Here is a 14597-nt window from a genome sequence, read left to right on the forward strand (position 1 = left end):
AAACCTAGCGTCAGCTACTTGATCATTGGGTTGTAAATATGCTAACCTAGCAAGATATTGCTGTTAAAATAAGAGTGTAATGTTAGCAATGCTGCTAACATGTATGTCACTCCTTAATTACACACATTTCTAAGTATATAATGTAATGTGTGTTATTGTCATTACAACACAGGCTAACGAGAAGCAGAAATGTTATATTCATATATATACATATATATATATATTAGGGGATGTAACGGTACACAAACATTTTGGTTTGGTACGTACCTCGGTTTAGAGGTCAAGGTTCGGTTAATTTTCGGTACAGTAAGAAAACAACAAAATATAAATTTTTTGGGTTATTTATTTACCAAATTTGTAAACAATGGCTTTATCCTTTTAACATTGGGAACACTATAATAATTCTGCCCACGTTAATAAACATTAAACTGCCTCAAGTTGTTGCTCAGATTAAATAAAATGACAAAACTTTTCCTCTACATACAAAAAGTGCAACATTAAACAGTTCCAAGTCAAATCATCATGCTTAATTTATTACAGAATTTGGGAAGCCTGTAGTTGACTTTTTTTATGTAAATGTTATATTTTTGTCAACATGTGATAGCAGGGACCCTGCCATTCACAACTAGGCTGCTACATTACTAATGATTAATAGAACATTCGCTGAAAAAATAGTACAATAGCAATAGGAGAGACTATTCATCCCTGAACACCATGGAGTTCATTTGAAATAACAGACAGGGCTTTGCTGCCCCTAACACACGCACAAAGCAAAATGAGCTTACGTTACCCTGAAAGCTAATTAGCCTTCACCTCAAGCCACAACTGTGAGCGAGCTGAGCTGCAGTTTAAGTTTCTAGATGGTCAACAGGCTCATAGTGATGCTAGTAGTAGTTGTGACTGGGAGGTGTTTTTTATAATTTGGGGAGAGTACGCTGTCCACTGCTCACATGCTAAACACATATCTGCTCGACCCTGAAGCATTGACTAAATGCGCTCTGAACACGCAATACTGATTGGCTGTTACATCACTCTGAATGCACACTGCTGGTTGGCTTTGTATGTAACCAATCAGATGGTTTTGTGGGTGGGACAATAGTGGGTGCTCGGACAGAGGCAGAAAGGAGAGAAGCTTGTTAAGACTTTAGCTTACAAACTCGTTCGATACACCTCCGAACCAGACCGAAACACCTGTACCGAAACGGTTCAATACAAATACACGTACCGTTTCACCCCTAATATATATGTGTGTGTGTATATATATATATATATACATACACATATATATTAGGGGTGTAACGGTACACAAACATTTCGGTTCGGTACGTACCTTGGTTTAGAGGTCAAGGTTCGGTACAGTAAGAAAACAACAAAATATACATTTTTGGGTTATTTATTTACCAAATTTGTAAACAATGGCTTGATCCTTTTAACATTGGGAACACTATAATAATTCTGCCCAAGTTAATCCACATTAAACTGCCTCAAATTGTTGCTTTGATTAAATAAAATGACAAAACCTTTCTTCTACATATAAAAAGTGCAACATTAAACAGTTTCAAGTCAACTCATCATGCTTAATTTATTACAGCATTGGGGAAGCCTATAGAAGATTTTTATTATGTAAATGTTATATTTTTATCAACATGTGATAGCATGGACCCTGCCATTCAAATCGAGGCTGCTACATTACTAATGATTAATAGAACTATAGCTGAAAATTCATCCCTGACCACCATGGAGTTTATGTAGGCTTTATGATGCACTTAATTTATTTTATATACTATCAGAGACAGAAACTCTTCATTTAATATAATGTCCTTTTTTGCTGTTTCAACACACCTCAATCAACACTGTTTGTAACACACACACATTTGTTGGAATAACCAATACCAATAATAATAGTACCTTGTAGCTTTTGGTGGGGGAGCATCTGACTTCTTCTTCATCTGTCCTGCATCTCCGAGGTCAGCAGGTGTGAGCGGGGAGACCAGCTCCTCCACGCTACGCTCGATGCTGTCCTGGATGGTGACGTTGCACACAGACACACAAGAGGGGTGTAGGACAGTGTAGTCCCGCACTCTCCCGCCACCCCTCCCTGCTGGCTTGGCCGCCGGCTTGGTTGCAGTGGCGTTGCTCGTGGAGGCAGAAACGGCACTGTTGTGCTGAACGTCTGCCACCTCAGGTGCCGCGTCGGCGGGGTCTGAAAACAACTTGTTAGGGCGCCCCGGACGCTGGTATTTCTTGCAATTTGAAGCTCTCATGGTAAAAGGGGAAGGGGGGATGTGGTCCACGAGTTCTGGGGGAGGCTCGGAACTTTCTTCCGACCGCGGCGCATCATTTGTGAGCAAGGCGTGGAGGTCTGTGCTGCCACGCGGTACTTCAGCGGACTGTGTGACGGAGGTTTGTGGAGTAGAAGACAAGGTGGTCCTCTGGGTCCCTGAGGAGGTTGTGTTTGACACGGGGGTCACGCTGGCAGCTTTCTGGTTGCTCTCTGGCGCACACTTGTACCCCAGCATGTTATTCTCAGCTAGCTTGGCATCTGGCGTTACTTTGCCTGGAAACACATAGAAATACAAGCAATAGTCAAAAATGTACATGCACAAACAAAATAACAGAAGGATCAGGCTGAATGAGCACGTATCCGACACTTTGGACGGACTCTCGCTCTTTGGTTGGGAGCTACTGGGCAGCCTAGGACAGAGTCAGCTCCCTTGGTTGCTGTGTTGGGTAAGTTCCTGTATCTAGCCGTGCTGACCCCCACCGCCCAGCCCACAATTGCGGGGCCGCGGAAGCCACAGCTGTGTATGTGGGTGTTGTCTCTGCATGGTGCCATCGTATGTTTCATTTATTTCTCCTTTTTTTGGTCTTTGGTTGTTTTACTTTTATAGCTAGATGTAGAAGAGGTCCTGCTGAAATGTAAGCTGCTCGCATCAGCTCTGTTCTCTTCTATTATCTTTAAAGGCCTACTGAAACACACAACTACTGACCACGCAGTCTGATAGTTTATATATCAATGATGAAATATTAACATTGCAACACATGCCAATACGGCCGGTTTAGTTCACTAAATTACAATTTTAAATTTCCCGCGGAGTTTCTTGTTGAAAACGTCGCGGAATGATGACGTGTGTTTGTGACGTTTCGAGTTGGAGGGGACATACTAACTCAGCACCACTTACGGCTAAAAGTCGTCTCTTTTCATCACGCAATTACACAGTAATTTGGACATCTGTGTTGCTGAATCCTTTTTGCAATTTGTTCAATTAATAATGGAGACTATAAAGAATAATGCTGTTGGTGGAAAGCGGTGTATTGCAGCTGTCTTTAGCACCGAGACACAGCCGGTGTTTCTTTGTTTGTTGTGAAGCATTAAAACAGAGCGCTCAAGTGAATATGTTTCTTTACGTCAACCAGCATGTTTTTGGATGGGAAAATTATAATATGTATCTTACCGGAGACATCAGTGGATTATTTGTCCTCTTGCAGTAGCTGTCAAAAGAGGCAGCTGTGAGCTTGGCGCCTCTGTTTCTCTCTGAGACACTGCGTGTTCACCGCAGCCATCCGACCTCGAGGTATGTCTTTACAATCTCACTAAAACACTATTAAAATAGGCAGATAAGGGATCTTCCAGAATTATCCTAGTAAATGTGTCTAGTTACATCTGAAACGCTCACACTGCCGCCGCCGTCGCTTTTTATTTTATGTTAATTTTTTAAAAAATGTTCCTAGTCCTTCACTATCGATATCCTCATTCACGAATCTTTCATGCTCGCTCAAATTAATGGGGAAATTGTCGTTTTCTCGGTCCGAATTGCTTACTGCTGGTGGCTCCCATTATAAACAATGTGAGGATGTGAGGAGCCCTCAGACCAGTGACGTCACGCGCACATACTTCCGGTAAAGGCAAGGCTTTTTTATTAGTGAACAAAAGTTGCAAACTTTATCGTCAATGTTCTCTACTAAATCCTTGTAGCAAAATATGGCAATATCGCGAAATGATCAAGTATGACAAACAGAATGGACCTGCTATCCCCGTTTGAATAAGAAAATCTCATTTTAGTAGTCCTTTAATGTCCTTTGTTTTCTTTAATGGCTTTTATGTCCTTTGGGTTCTTCCCTCGTTTCCCATCCCAAGATGGCGCCACAGTACTGCGCTCTCTTGTAGTTGCAGTATGTTTCCTTTGTTTCTAGCGTTGAACAAAGGGAGCACAGTCTACCAAGTCAAATTCATTGTTTGTTAAACTTGGCCAATAAAGGTGATTCTGATGTACTAACTGTATATTTTTCTACGTATTTATGGTGAGGTCTACTGACAGTTTCAAAATAAAAGCTAAATATTTTTGAACTACTTCCTCATTCTTTGTTATTAGATACAAATGTTTGAGCAGAATCAAGTCAATAATACACAATAACTAAACAAAAGCAACAACTACTCACTGAAATCCATCAATGTCCTCCTATGTCCGGGGACCTATTGTCTGAATTTGTAAATATTAACACAAAAAATGATTGAGAAAAACAAATATCGATCTAATCCTTCAAGTATCGATCCTATACTGATATTACCATTGGTGTTGACGCCACCAATGTATGGTTCAATTTGCGCTCCTCTTACTAAGTACTGGTTTCTACTGTTGTTTCCCGCGGGCTTAGCGGTTAGCTTAGCTATTAGCATGCCCCCTTTTCTCTCGATGTGTAACATGTTTAACCTTGTCCTAAAACTTCATAACGATACTTAATATATTGAAAACAATTTATATTTCCTGAAGGAACTCTCCTGAAAGAATCAATAAAGAACTAGCTATCTAAATACAATTTATTTGTCTGAATGGAAATGATTTGAAATTAGCTCAGAGGAGTGGCTCCACACCGTGTATGAAGACACATTATTAGCTGAAATCACTTACTTGTTATTATGGTTGCTGAGCTTACGGTGCCGTGCACAGCCGCTGCCACGGCGGTCGCGTCTGAAGCGTCCGGCACCGCCGCCGTTTCCACCACGCCGCCTTCGACGATGCCGCCTTCGACGATGCTGCGTTCGACGATGCCGCCTTCGACATTGCTTTTGGACTCCTCGTCGCTGTCGAAACCAAACGGGTCGTCGTCCCCGCTGTCGCTGTCCTCAAGCCGGGGCCGCTTGGACAAGTCGGCCGTGACGTCCGACTTCAGCTGAGGCCTTTTGGCCCCCGGCTGGGTCTTGTAGGTGGTCTCCCCCCATTTGGTGGTGAGAGTAGGCTTTCTGTTGGAGAAGACCTCCTCGAACTTTGAGTTGGCCTCCCCTCCTTTTCGGTTGTACGTTTTGCCGAATCTGGATGTCATGTTGGCGTCTAAGCGTTACATATTACCTGTGAACTGGAACATAAAGGACAAAATCAATCAGATGAGTTACATTACACATCTTTATGTAAGCAAGCGTGGCGCAGGTTCTGACCTGGCCCATTTTTTGAGTCTTACTATTGATTTGTTTGGTAAAATATAATATACTATGATCTAGGGTCGACGGTGTACCGGTACGAGTATAGTACCGGGATACTAATGAATCATAGTCAGTACTATACTGCCTCTAATGTCACGTGACATTGCTGATTTTACAAGCAGAGGAGCGTGTTCGGCAGTGCCCACGCATGGAATACTTAAAAACAGACAGTGTGTAGACAGAAAAGGGAGAATGGACACATTTTGGTGTAAAAAGTAAAGATAAAGGTGAAGTTATAACACTGAAACACCCTCAGGAAGACATGCTTTAAGACATGGCTAGTTAGCTAGCAGCTAACATCTATCCACAGTGTTTTAGATACTTCTAAATCACAAATCCTGGTCTCCATGGTAACAAATAAAGTAAGTTTCTTACAAGTATCATTATCACTGGAGGACGAGGAACAGCCAAACATGCTTCACTACACATCGTAGGAGGATACAATAGCTCACCAGCTTCACAATGTAAACAAATGCCATGGGTGGCCTCTGCACCTGACATTGACTGTAATGATACCAAGTACAGGAGCGTACCGAGCCGATACTATGAATTTTTTTTTTTTTTTTTAGCTATTTTTTTCCTTTTTTTTAAAATGCATATTATGTTTATAAAGTCAGGAAATACGGCCCTGGACACATAAGGACTTTGAATACGACCAATGTATGATCCTGTATCTACTTGGTATCAGATCGATACCTAAATGTGTGGTATCATCCAAAACTAATGTAAAGTATCAAACAAGAAAGGAATAAGTGACCACTAAATGGTAACACCAAACGGTAACACCCCAATAAGTTTTTCAACTTGTTTAAGTCGGGGTCCATGTTAATCAATTCATGGTAAAAACGTAATGAGTGATCCATCAAGCTGGATTTGAACCAGCGCCCTAAGGAACTCAGCATGAGCATCTATAGCTCTCCACTCTACCAACTGAGCTACCGAAACGGTTCAACGTAAAAACACGTATCGTTACAGACCTACTAACAGATCGAGTAGAAACTTTGAGAGAACAGGATGAAACGACAAGGAAATGAACACAAATACCTTTTTTTCCCGATACATGATCAAAATATTGCAAAAAGGCGGAAATGATAAATTACAAATGACAAACGACAGAAGTGCTGCGATTCTGTTGGCAGCAGCATCTCGTTGACAGATGCGCTTCCTTATAAACACAGTTTGTCGCGCAGTCGTCAGTGCGACACAGTTGGCGTATCGGTCACATGACCGAAACAGCTCATGAACGGTCACGTGACTCTCAAAAAGCGGTATGCGCACCGACACAGGGTTTTGCTCTATGAGCTCGACGCATGCGCCAATGCATCGGTGCTGCCGGACCCCAAAACTAGTTATGACTGTTTAGTAAAGAAACGATTGCTTTAATTGAATGGCACAATTTTAGTTTGCGCACACCTGCAGGAATGATCTTGCTGCGGGTTGGTTGACTTAGATTAGTTTGTTTATTCCTACATGAGTGTTAACGTGTGTTTTAAAAAGCGATTTATCACCGAATTCCGGCAAAAATTTGTTTCATTCGTATGTAAACAGTAGAAAGTTTGTTAAAGGTCAAAACAATGAGATTTGTAAAGGGTTTTAAAATCGTTAAGAGGCGGACTTAAAATGTATGCGAGATTTAAAGTGACATTGAAAGTTAGCATAATATACAAACCCTGTTTCCACATGAATTGGGAAATTGTGTTAGATGTAAATATAAAGGTAATACTATGATTTACAAATCATTTTCAACTCATATTCAGTTGAATATGCTACAAAGACAACATATTTGATGTTCAAACTGGTAAACATTTTTTTTTTGCAAATAATCATTAACTTTAGGATTTGATGCCAGCAACATGTGACAAAGAAGTTGGGAAAAGTGGCAATAAATACTGATAAAAATGAGAAATGCTCATCAAACACTTATTTGGAACATCCCACAGGTGTGCAGGATAATTGGGAACAGGTGAGTGCCATGATTGGGTATAAAAGCAGCTTCCATGAAATGCTAAGTAATTAACAAACAAGGATGGGGCGAGGGTCACCACTTTGTAAGCAAATTGTTGAACAGTTTTAGAACAACATTTCTCAACGAGCTATTGCAAGGAATTTAAGGATTTTACCATCTGCGGTCCGTAAAATCATCAAAAGGTTCAAAGAATCTGGAGAAATCACTGCACGTAAGCGATGATATTACGGACCTTTGATCCCTCAGTCGGCATTGCTTCAAAAACCGACATTACTGTGTAAAGGATATCACCACATGGGCTCAGGAACACATCATAAAACCACTGTCAGTAACTACAGTTGGTCGCTACATCTGTAAGTGCAAGTTAAAACTCTGCTATGCAAAGCAAAACCCATTTATCAACAACACCAAGGAACGCCGCTGGCTTGGCTGGGCCCGAGCTCATCTAAGATGGACTGATGCAAAGTGGAAAAGTGTTCAGTGGTCTGACGAGTCCGCATTTCAAATTATATTTGGAACCTGTGGACGTGGTGTCCTCCGGAACAAAGAGGAAAATAACTATCCGGATTGTTATAGGCGCAAAGTTCAAAAGACAGGCTCTGTGATGGTATGGGGGTGTATTAGTGCCCAAAGCATGTGTAATTTACATGTCTGTCAAGGCACCATTAATGCTGAATGGTCCATACAGGTTTTGGAGCATCATATGTTGTCATCCAAGCAACGTTATCATGGACGCCCCCGCTTATATCAGCAAAACAAGTGTTACAACAGCGTGGCAAAAGAGTGCGGGTACTTTCCTGGCCTGCCTGCAGTCCAGACCTGTCTCCCATCGAAAATGTGTGGCGCATTATGAAGTGTAAAATACGACAGCGGAGACCCCGGACTGATGAACAACTGAAGCTCTACATAAAACACGAATGGGAAAGAATTCCGCTTTCAAAGCTTCAACAATTAGTTTCCTCAGTTCCCAAACATTTATTGAGAGTTGTTAAAAGAAAAGGTGATGTAACACAGTGGTGAACATGCCCTTTCCCAACTACTTTGGCATGTGTTGCAGCCATGAAATTCTAAGATAATTATTATTTGCAAAAAAAAATAAAGTTTATGAGTTTAAACATCAAATATGTTGTCTTTGTAGTGCATTCAACTGAATATGGGTTGAAAAAGATTTGCAAATCATTGTGTTCCGTAAATATTTACATATAATTTCCCAACTCATGTGGAAACGGGGTTTGTACGTTGATGATCGACACTTAAGTGCGGTTTAAACACAAAATGTAGTTTGTGTGAGAAAGAGCGCTCAGTCCGGGCCTGCTGCTTGTAAACTTCTCCAAAAGTTAGCTCCGAGCTGCTAGCCCAGCATGCTAACGTTAGTTTGACACTTCACATTCGACCAAACACGGGACGGCGTTCAATTCGACAAGAGTTGTGTAAAGCTTCCATAAATATCAAAAGTGCAAACTTTACCTTTCAACTCCGGCGAGTAGCTGAGCGAAGAAGAGTTAGCATGTTTGTTAGCATGTTAGCACGTTAGCCGACTAGGCCTCAACCCCCCACTCGCAGACAAACCAAGCGGCTAAAGTCCGTGTCGTAAACTCCAAACAAGACTAAAAAAACATCCTCGGGCGGGAACGTGTTCAGCGAGAACGCGGGTTAGCAAAGAAAAGCACCCCGGGCGTGGAAGCGGGGAGAAAAGGCGCCAGGTAATCCTGACTGTGGCATGTTGGAGCGTCAGTGGCGGCCATTGAGCTCCCCCTCCCGCCCTCCTCGCTGCCTTGCCACAGTCAACACGGAGCGGAGGACTGGCCAATCAGAAGGCAGGATGTTTGGACGTGGGTTTGTCAACTCGACGCCGATTGGTCGAAAAAGTGGCTGATCATAATAAACGATAGGGGGCGGTAGAGGACCGTGTGAAAACAGGAAGACGGACAACTACACTACTTAAAATGCTCAAATAAAAATATTGCCGTATTTTTAATTAATAATTAAACATAATCGTATCAGTTAGATGTATCAACCATACTTAGACTTAAACTTACTTTTATTGTCATCCAAATTTGAACTTCACAATACATATACAGCGGGGCAAAAAAGTATTTAGTCAGCCACCGATTGCAAGTTCTCCCACTTAAAATGATGACAGAGGTCTGTAATTTTCATCATAGGTACACTTCAACTGTGAGAGACAGAATGTGAAAAAACAAATCCAAGAACTCACATTGAAGGAATTTTAAAGAATTTATTTGTGAATTATGGTGGAAAAGAAGTATTTGGTCAACCATTCAAAGCTCTCACTGATGGAAGGAGGTTTTGGCTCAAAATCTCACGATACATGGCCCCATTCCTTCTTTCCTTAACACGGATCAATCGTCCTGTCCCCTTAGCAGAAAAACAGCCCCAAAGCATGATGTTTCCACCCCCATGCTTCACAGTAGGTGTGGTGTTCTTGGGATACAACTCAGTATTCTTCTTCCTCCAAACACGACGAGTTGAGTGTATACCAAAAAGTTCTATTTTGGTTTCATCTGACCACATGACATTCCCCCATGTGCTCTCTGGCAAACTTCAGACGGGCCTGGACATGCACTGGCTTAAGCAGGGGGACACGTCTGGCACTGCAGGATTTGATTCCCCGTCGGCGTAGTGTGTTACCGATGGTAACCTTTGTTACTTTGGTCCAGCTCTCTCCCGGTCATTCACCAGGTCCCCCTGTGTGTTTCTGGGACTTTTGCTCACCGTTCTCATGATCATTTTGACCCCACGGGATGAGATCTTGCGTGGAGCCCCCAGATCGGGGGTGATTATCAGTGGTCTTATATGTCTTCCATTTTCTGATAATTGCTCCCGCAGTTGATTTTTTTCACACCAAGCTGCTTGCCTATTGTAGATTCACTCTTCCCAGTCTGGTGCAGGCCTACAATTATTTTCCTGGTGTTATTTGACAGCTCTTTGGTCTTGGCCATAGTGGAGTTTGGAGTCTGACTGTTTGAAGCTGTGGACAGGTGTCTTCTATACTGATAACGAGTATAATCCAGGTAACGAGTGGAAGACAGAAGAGCTTCGTAAAGAAGAAGTTACAGGTCTGTGAGAGCCAGAGATCTTCCTTCTTTCAAGTGACCAAATACTTATTTTCACCAAAATTTACAAATAAATTCTTTAAAATTCCTACAATGTGAATTCCTGGATTTTTTTTTCACATTCTGTCTCTCACAGTTGAAGTGTACCTATGATGAAAATTACAGACCTCTGTCATCATTTTAAGTGGGAGAACTTGCACAATCGCTGGCTGACTAAATACTTTTTTGCCCCACAGTAGGAATTGATTGATTGATTGATTGATTTAATTGATTGAAACTTGTATTAGTAGATTGCACAGTACAGTACATATTCCGTACAATTGACCACTAAATGGTAACACCTAGGGGTGTGGGAAAAAATCGATTCGAATACGGATCGCGATTCTCACGTTGTGCAATTCAGAATCCATTCTCCTTTTTTTTAAAATCGATATTTTATTATTATTTTTTTTTTTAATCAATCCAACAAAACAATACACAGCAATCCAATTCCAAAACCGAACCTGACCCAGCAACACTCAGAACTGCAATAAACAGAGCAATTGAGAGGAGAAGTAGTGAAACAAAAATCAATATTATCAACAACAGTATCAATATTATTTATAATTTCAGCATAACAGTGATTAAAAATCCCTCATTGACATTATCATTAGACATTTGTAAAAATTTTAAAAAGAACAATAGTGTCACAGTGACTTACACTTGCATCGCATCTCATAAGCTTGACAACAGACTGTGTCCAATGTTTTCACAAAGATAAAATATGTCGTATTTTTGGTCCGTTTAATAGTTAATCAATTCATGGACGGAATGTTGTTGCATTAGCTCGGTGTTTTTCAACCTTTTCTGAGCCAAGGCACATTTTTTTCAGTGAAAAAATGCAGAGGCACACAACTAACGGAAAACATAAAAAAATAACTCATTTTGAAAACATGAAAGTCGCAATGCATCACTATAGCTCTTGTCTCAAAGTAGGTGCACTGTCACCACCTGTCACATCACACCCTGACTTATTTGGACTTTTTTGGTCGTGCATAGTGTTTTAGTTCTTGTCTTGCGCTCTTATTTTGTTGGCTTTTTCTCTTTTTTTGGTATTTTCCTGTAGCAGTTTCATGTCTTCCTTTAAACGATCTTTCCTTTTAGCAATCAAGAATGTTTCAGTTGTTTTTATCCTTCTTTGTGGGGACGTTGTTGATTGTCATGTCATGTTCGGATGTACATTGTGGACGCCGTCTTTGCTCCGCAGTAAGTCTTTGCTGTCGTCCAGCATTCTCTTTTTTTCCCTATGTAGCCAGTTCAGTTTTGGTTTCGTTCTGCATAGCCTTCCCTAAGCTTCAATGCCTTTTCTTAGGGGCACTCATCTTTTGTTTGTTTTTGGTTTAAGCATCCGACACCTTTTTACCTTCACACTGCCTTCCGCTGTTTCCGACATCTACAATCAATCAATCAATCAATCAATGTTTACTTATATAGCCCTAAATCACTAGTGTCTCAAAGGGCTGCACAAACCACTACGACATCCTCGGTAGGCCCACATAAGGGCAAGGAAAACTCACACCCAGTGGGACGTCGGTGACAATGATGACTATGAGAACCTTGGAGAGGAGGAAAGCAATGGATGTCGAGCGGGTCTAACATGATACTGTGAAAGTTCAATCCATAATGGATCCAACACAGTCGCGAGAGTCCAGTCCAAAGCGGATCCAACACAGCAGCGAGAGTCCCGTTCACAGCGGAGCCAGCCAGAAACCATCCCAAGCGGAGGCGGATCAGCAGCGCAGAGATGTCCCCAGCCGATACACAAGCGAGCAGTACATGGCCACCGGATCGGACCGGACCCCCTCCACAAGGGAATTAGCTACCGGCAATTAGCAATTAGCAAAACTACGGCTGCCACCTACTGATGTGGAAGAGTATTACACGGTTACTCCGCCAAACAACAACACATCATTTGCAGACTATAGTCACTGGTTTGCAAAAAACATGTTTAACCCAAATAGGTGAAACCAGATAATCTCCCACGGCACACCAGACTGTATCTCACGGTACACTAGTGTGCCGCGGCACAGTGGTTGCAAAACAATGCATTAGCTCATGGTAGTGCAGGATAAAAAAGCAATAAGGTACAGATATGAATAAATATATTACTGTACAGATAAATATATTGCACTTTTGCATACGCATCCAGGTTTATGGATGTATGTTATATTGTCTTTATAGTCCAGTCACTTTATCCATTTTTGGGGGGAATTGAGGGGATTATTAAAAAGAGTCTTACGGCCTGAGAGGGAATAAGCTGTCACACAACCTGGAGGTTCTGCTGTGGAATCTCTTTCTCGAGTCCAGCAGTGAAAACAGTCCTTGGTGAGGGTGGGAGGAGTCTCTTTAGATTTTCTGAGCCCTGGTCAGGCAGTTGCTTTTTGCCACCTCCTGGATAGGAGGAAGAGGAAATTCTGATGATCTTTTCTGCCGTCCTCAGCACTCTCTGCAGAGACTTCCAGTCTGAGATCCTGCAGGCTCCAGTCCAGTCTGAGATGCAGTTGATCAGTAGGTTTGTAACCACTATGCTGTAATAAAATAAATCACATATTTGGTAAAGATTATTTACTCATTAATAATTGAAAAAAAATATACACGGCCAAGATTTGTTTTTAATTTCTGTTTCAATTTGTAAACAACTTTTAAACTCCGGTCTGTACCACAGACACATTTTAATTTCATTTTTTTTTTTTTTTTTACCCTCAAAGCGAAATTGGGGGATTATACATAATAGCCATCATTTATTATTCACCTGAACCTCTACTCTGTATTATATATAACGTGCATGTCGGAAAATGCGATGTGCTTAACGACAATTACCAATCAGCAACCATTTTTATTATTAGTTACGTAAAAATGTAAACCAACGGTTTGTATAATAAACATTTTAATTTGGTTGTATTATTTTTTTCTCCCTCCCAAGACCATTTTCAATTATTTTGTATTCTTCAAGTCTTAAATGATAGAAATAAATTAAGTATTTTATTCAAGTTGATCATTTTTAATTCATCCAATAATAATAATGAATGTAATAATAATTTAATATCTGTGATGAGGTGGCGACTTGTCCAGGGTGTACGCCGCCTTCCGCCTGAATGCAGCTGAGATATGCTCCAGCACCCCCCGCGACCCCAAAAAGGGACAAGCGGTAGAAAATGGATGGATGGATGATTTAATATAAACCTAAAAAATAAATTGGGTCATCATTTTACATTGAACAATTTTATTTTTTTGAATTAATAGACTTGAACTATTACTGTGTATTAACTATAAAATAAACATAGAAAAAAGGGCAGTTTTTTTTTGTACCAATTTCAGTAAAAAAAAAAGAACACATTTATTTTCAAAACCGGTTTTTTTAAAATTATTTATTGTTTTTATAATGCTGTATTTTGTATTATTTGTTAACTACTACATATAAAGTAGGCATTGGGAAATAAGAAAAAATGATTTCATTTTTACTGAAGTATTTGGTTTCTATTATACACATTTTAACCTGAAATATATTTTTTAAAACATTGTTTTAAATGATTAAACTACAATTAATAACCAATCAACGAACATTTGTATTATTAGTTGCTGTTTAATTTAAGTTAATATTTTTTATTCATCAAATTCTTGAATATTAATGTAATAATACTTTAATATAAACCTCAAAAATAAATCCGGTGATCATTTTAAATTTAGACCACTACTGTGTACTACGTATAAATTAGGCATTAGGAAATCAAATGGATTTAGTATTTACCAAAGTATTTAGATTGTATTATACACATTTTAACCCTTAAATGTATATTTTTAAACATTGTTTTAAATGATTAAACACATTAATTACAACTGTGTATCAAATATAAAAGTATTGTGTAATTTGCGCCTCATTGACGTATGCATGTAATTACAACTCTCAACCACCAGATGGCGGCAGAAATCCTCTCTTGCTTTGGTTGTTTCCCCGCCCTAAAATGTCCACCTTTGACCCTCAAACCGCAAGTAGCGTTCGGTGAAATACTTGCAGACGATGACACATGCCTGTGGG

At 40.4% G+C, this 14597-nt stretch overlaps 1 protein-coding gene across 2 annotated transcripts in view; it reads right to left on the minus strand.

Annotated features, from left to right (window-relative positions):
* wapla (WAPL cohesin release factor a) overlaps nucleotides 1-9224 on the minus strand; it is a 34783-nt gene extending 25559 nt beyond the window's left edge. The window contains exons 1-4 of one of the 2 annotated variants that reach the window (XM_061911630.1): nucleotides 8913-9224; nucleotides 5055-5355; nucleotides 4911-5024; nucleotides 1909-2557 (exon numbers count right to left, since the gene is read on the minus strand). In XM_061911630.1, coding sequence (XP_061767614.1) covers nucleotides 1909-2557; nucleotides 4911-5024; nucleotides 5055-5322 — 1031 coding nt within the window. In that variant the 5' untranslated portion in view covers nucleotides 5323-5355; nucleotides 8913-9224. Of the gene's footprint in view, nucleotides 1-1908; nucleotides 2558-4910; nucleotides 5356-8912 lie in introns of both variants that reach the window. The other variant, XM_061911629.1, reaches the window with a different exon arrangement.
* Nucleotides 9225-14597: the final 5373 nt, after the last annotated feature.

Source organism: Nerophis ophidion, linkage group LG09, assembly GCF_033978795.1.
Source record: "Nerophis ophidion isolate RoL-2023_Sa linkage group LG09, RoL_Noph_v1.0, whole genome shotgun sequence".
NCBI lineage: Eukaryota > Metazoa > Chordata > Actinopteri > Syngnathiformes > Syngnathidae > Nerophis > Nerophis ophidion.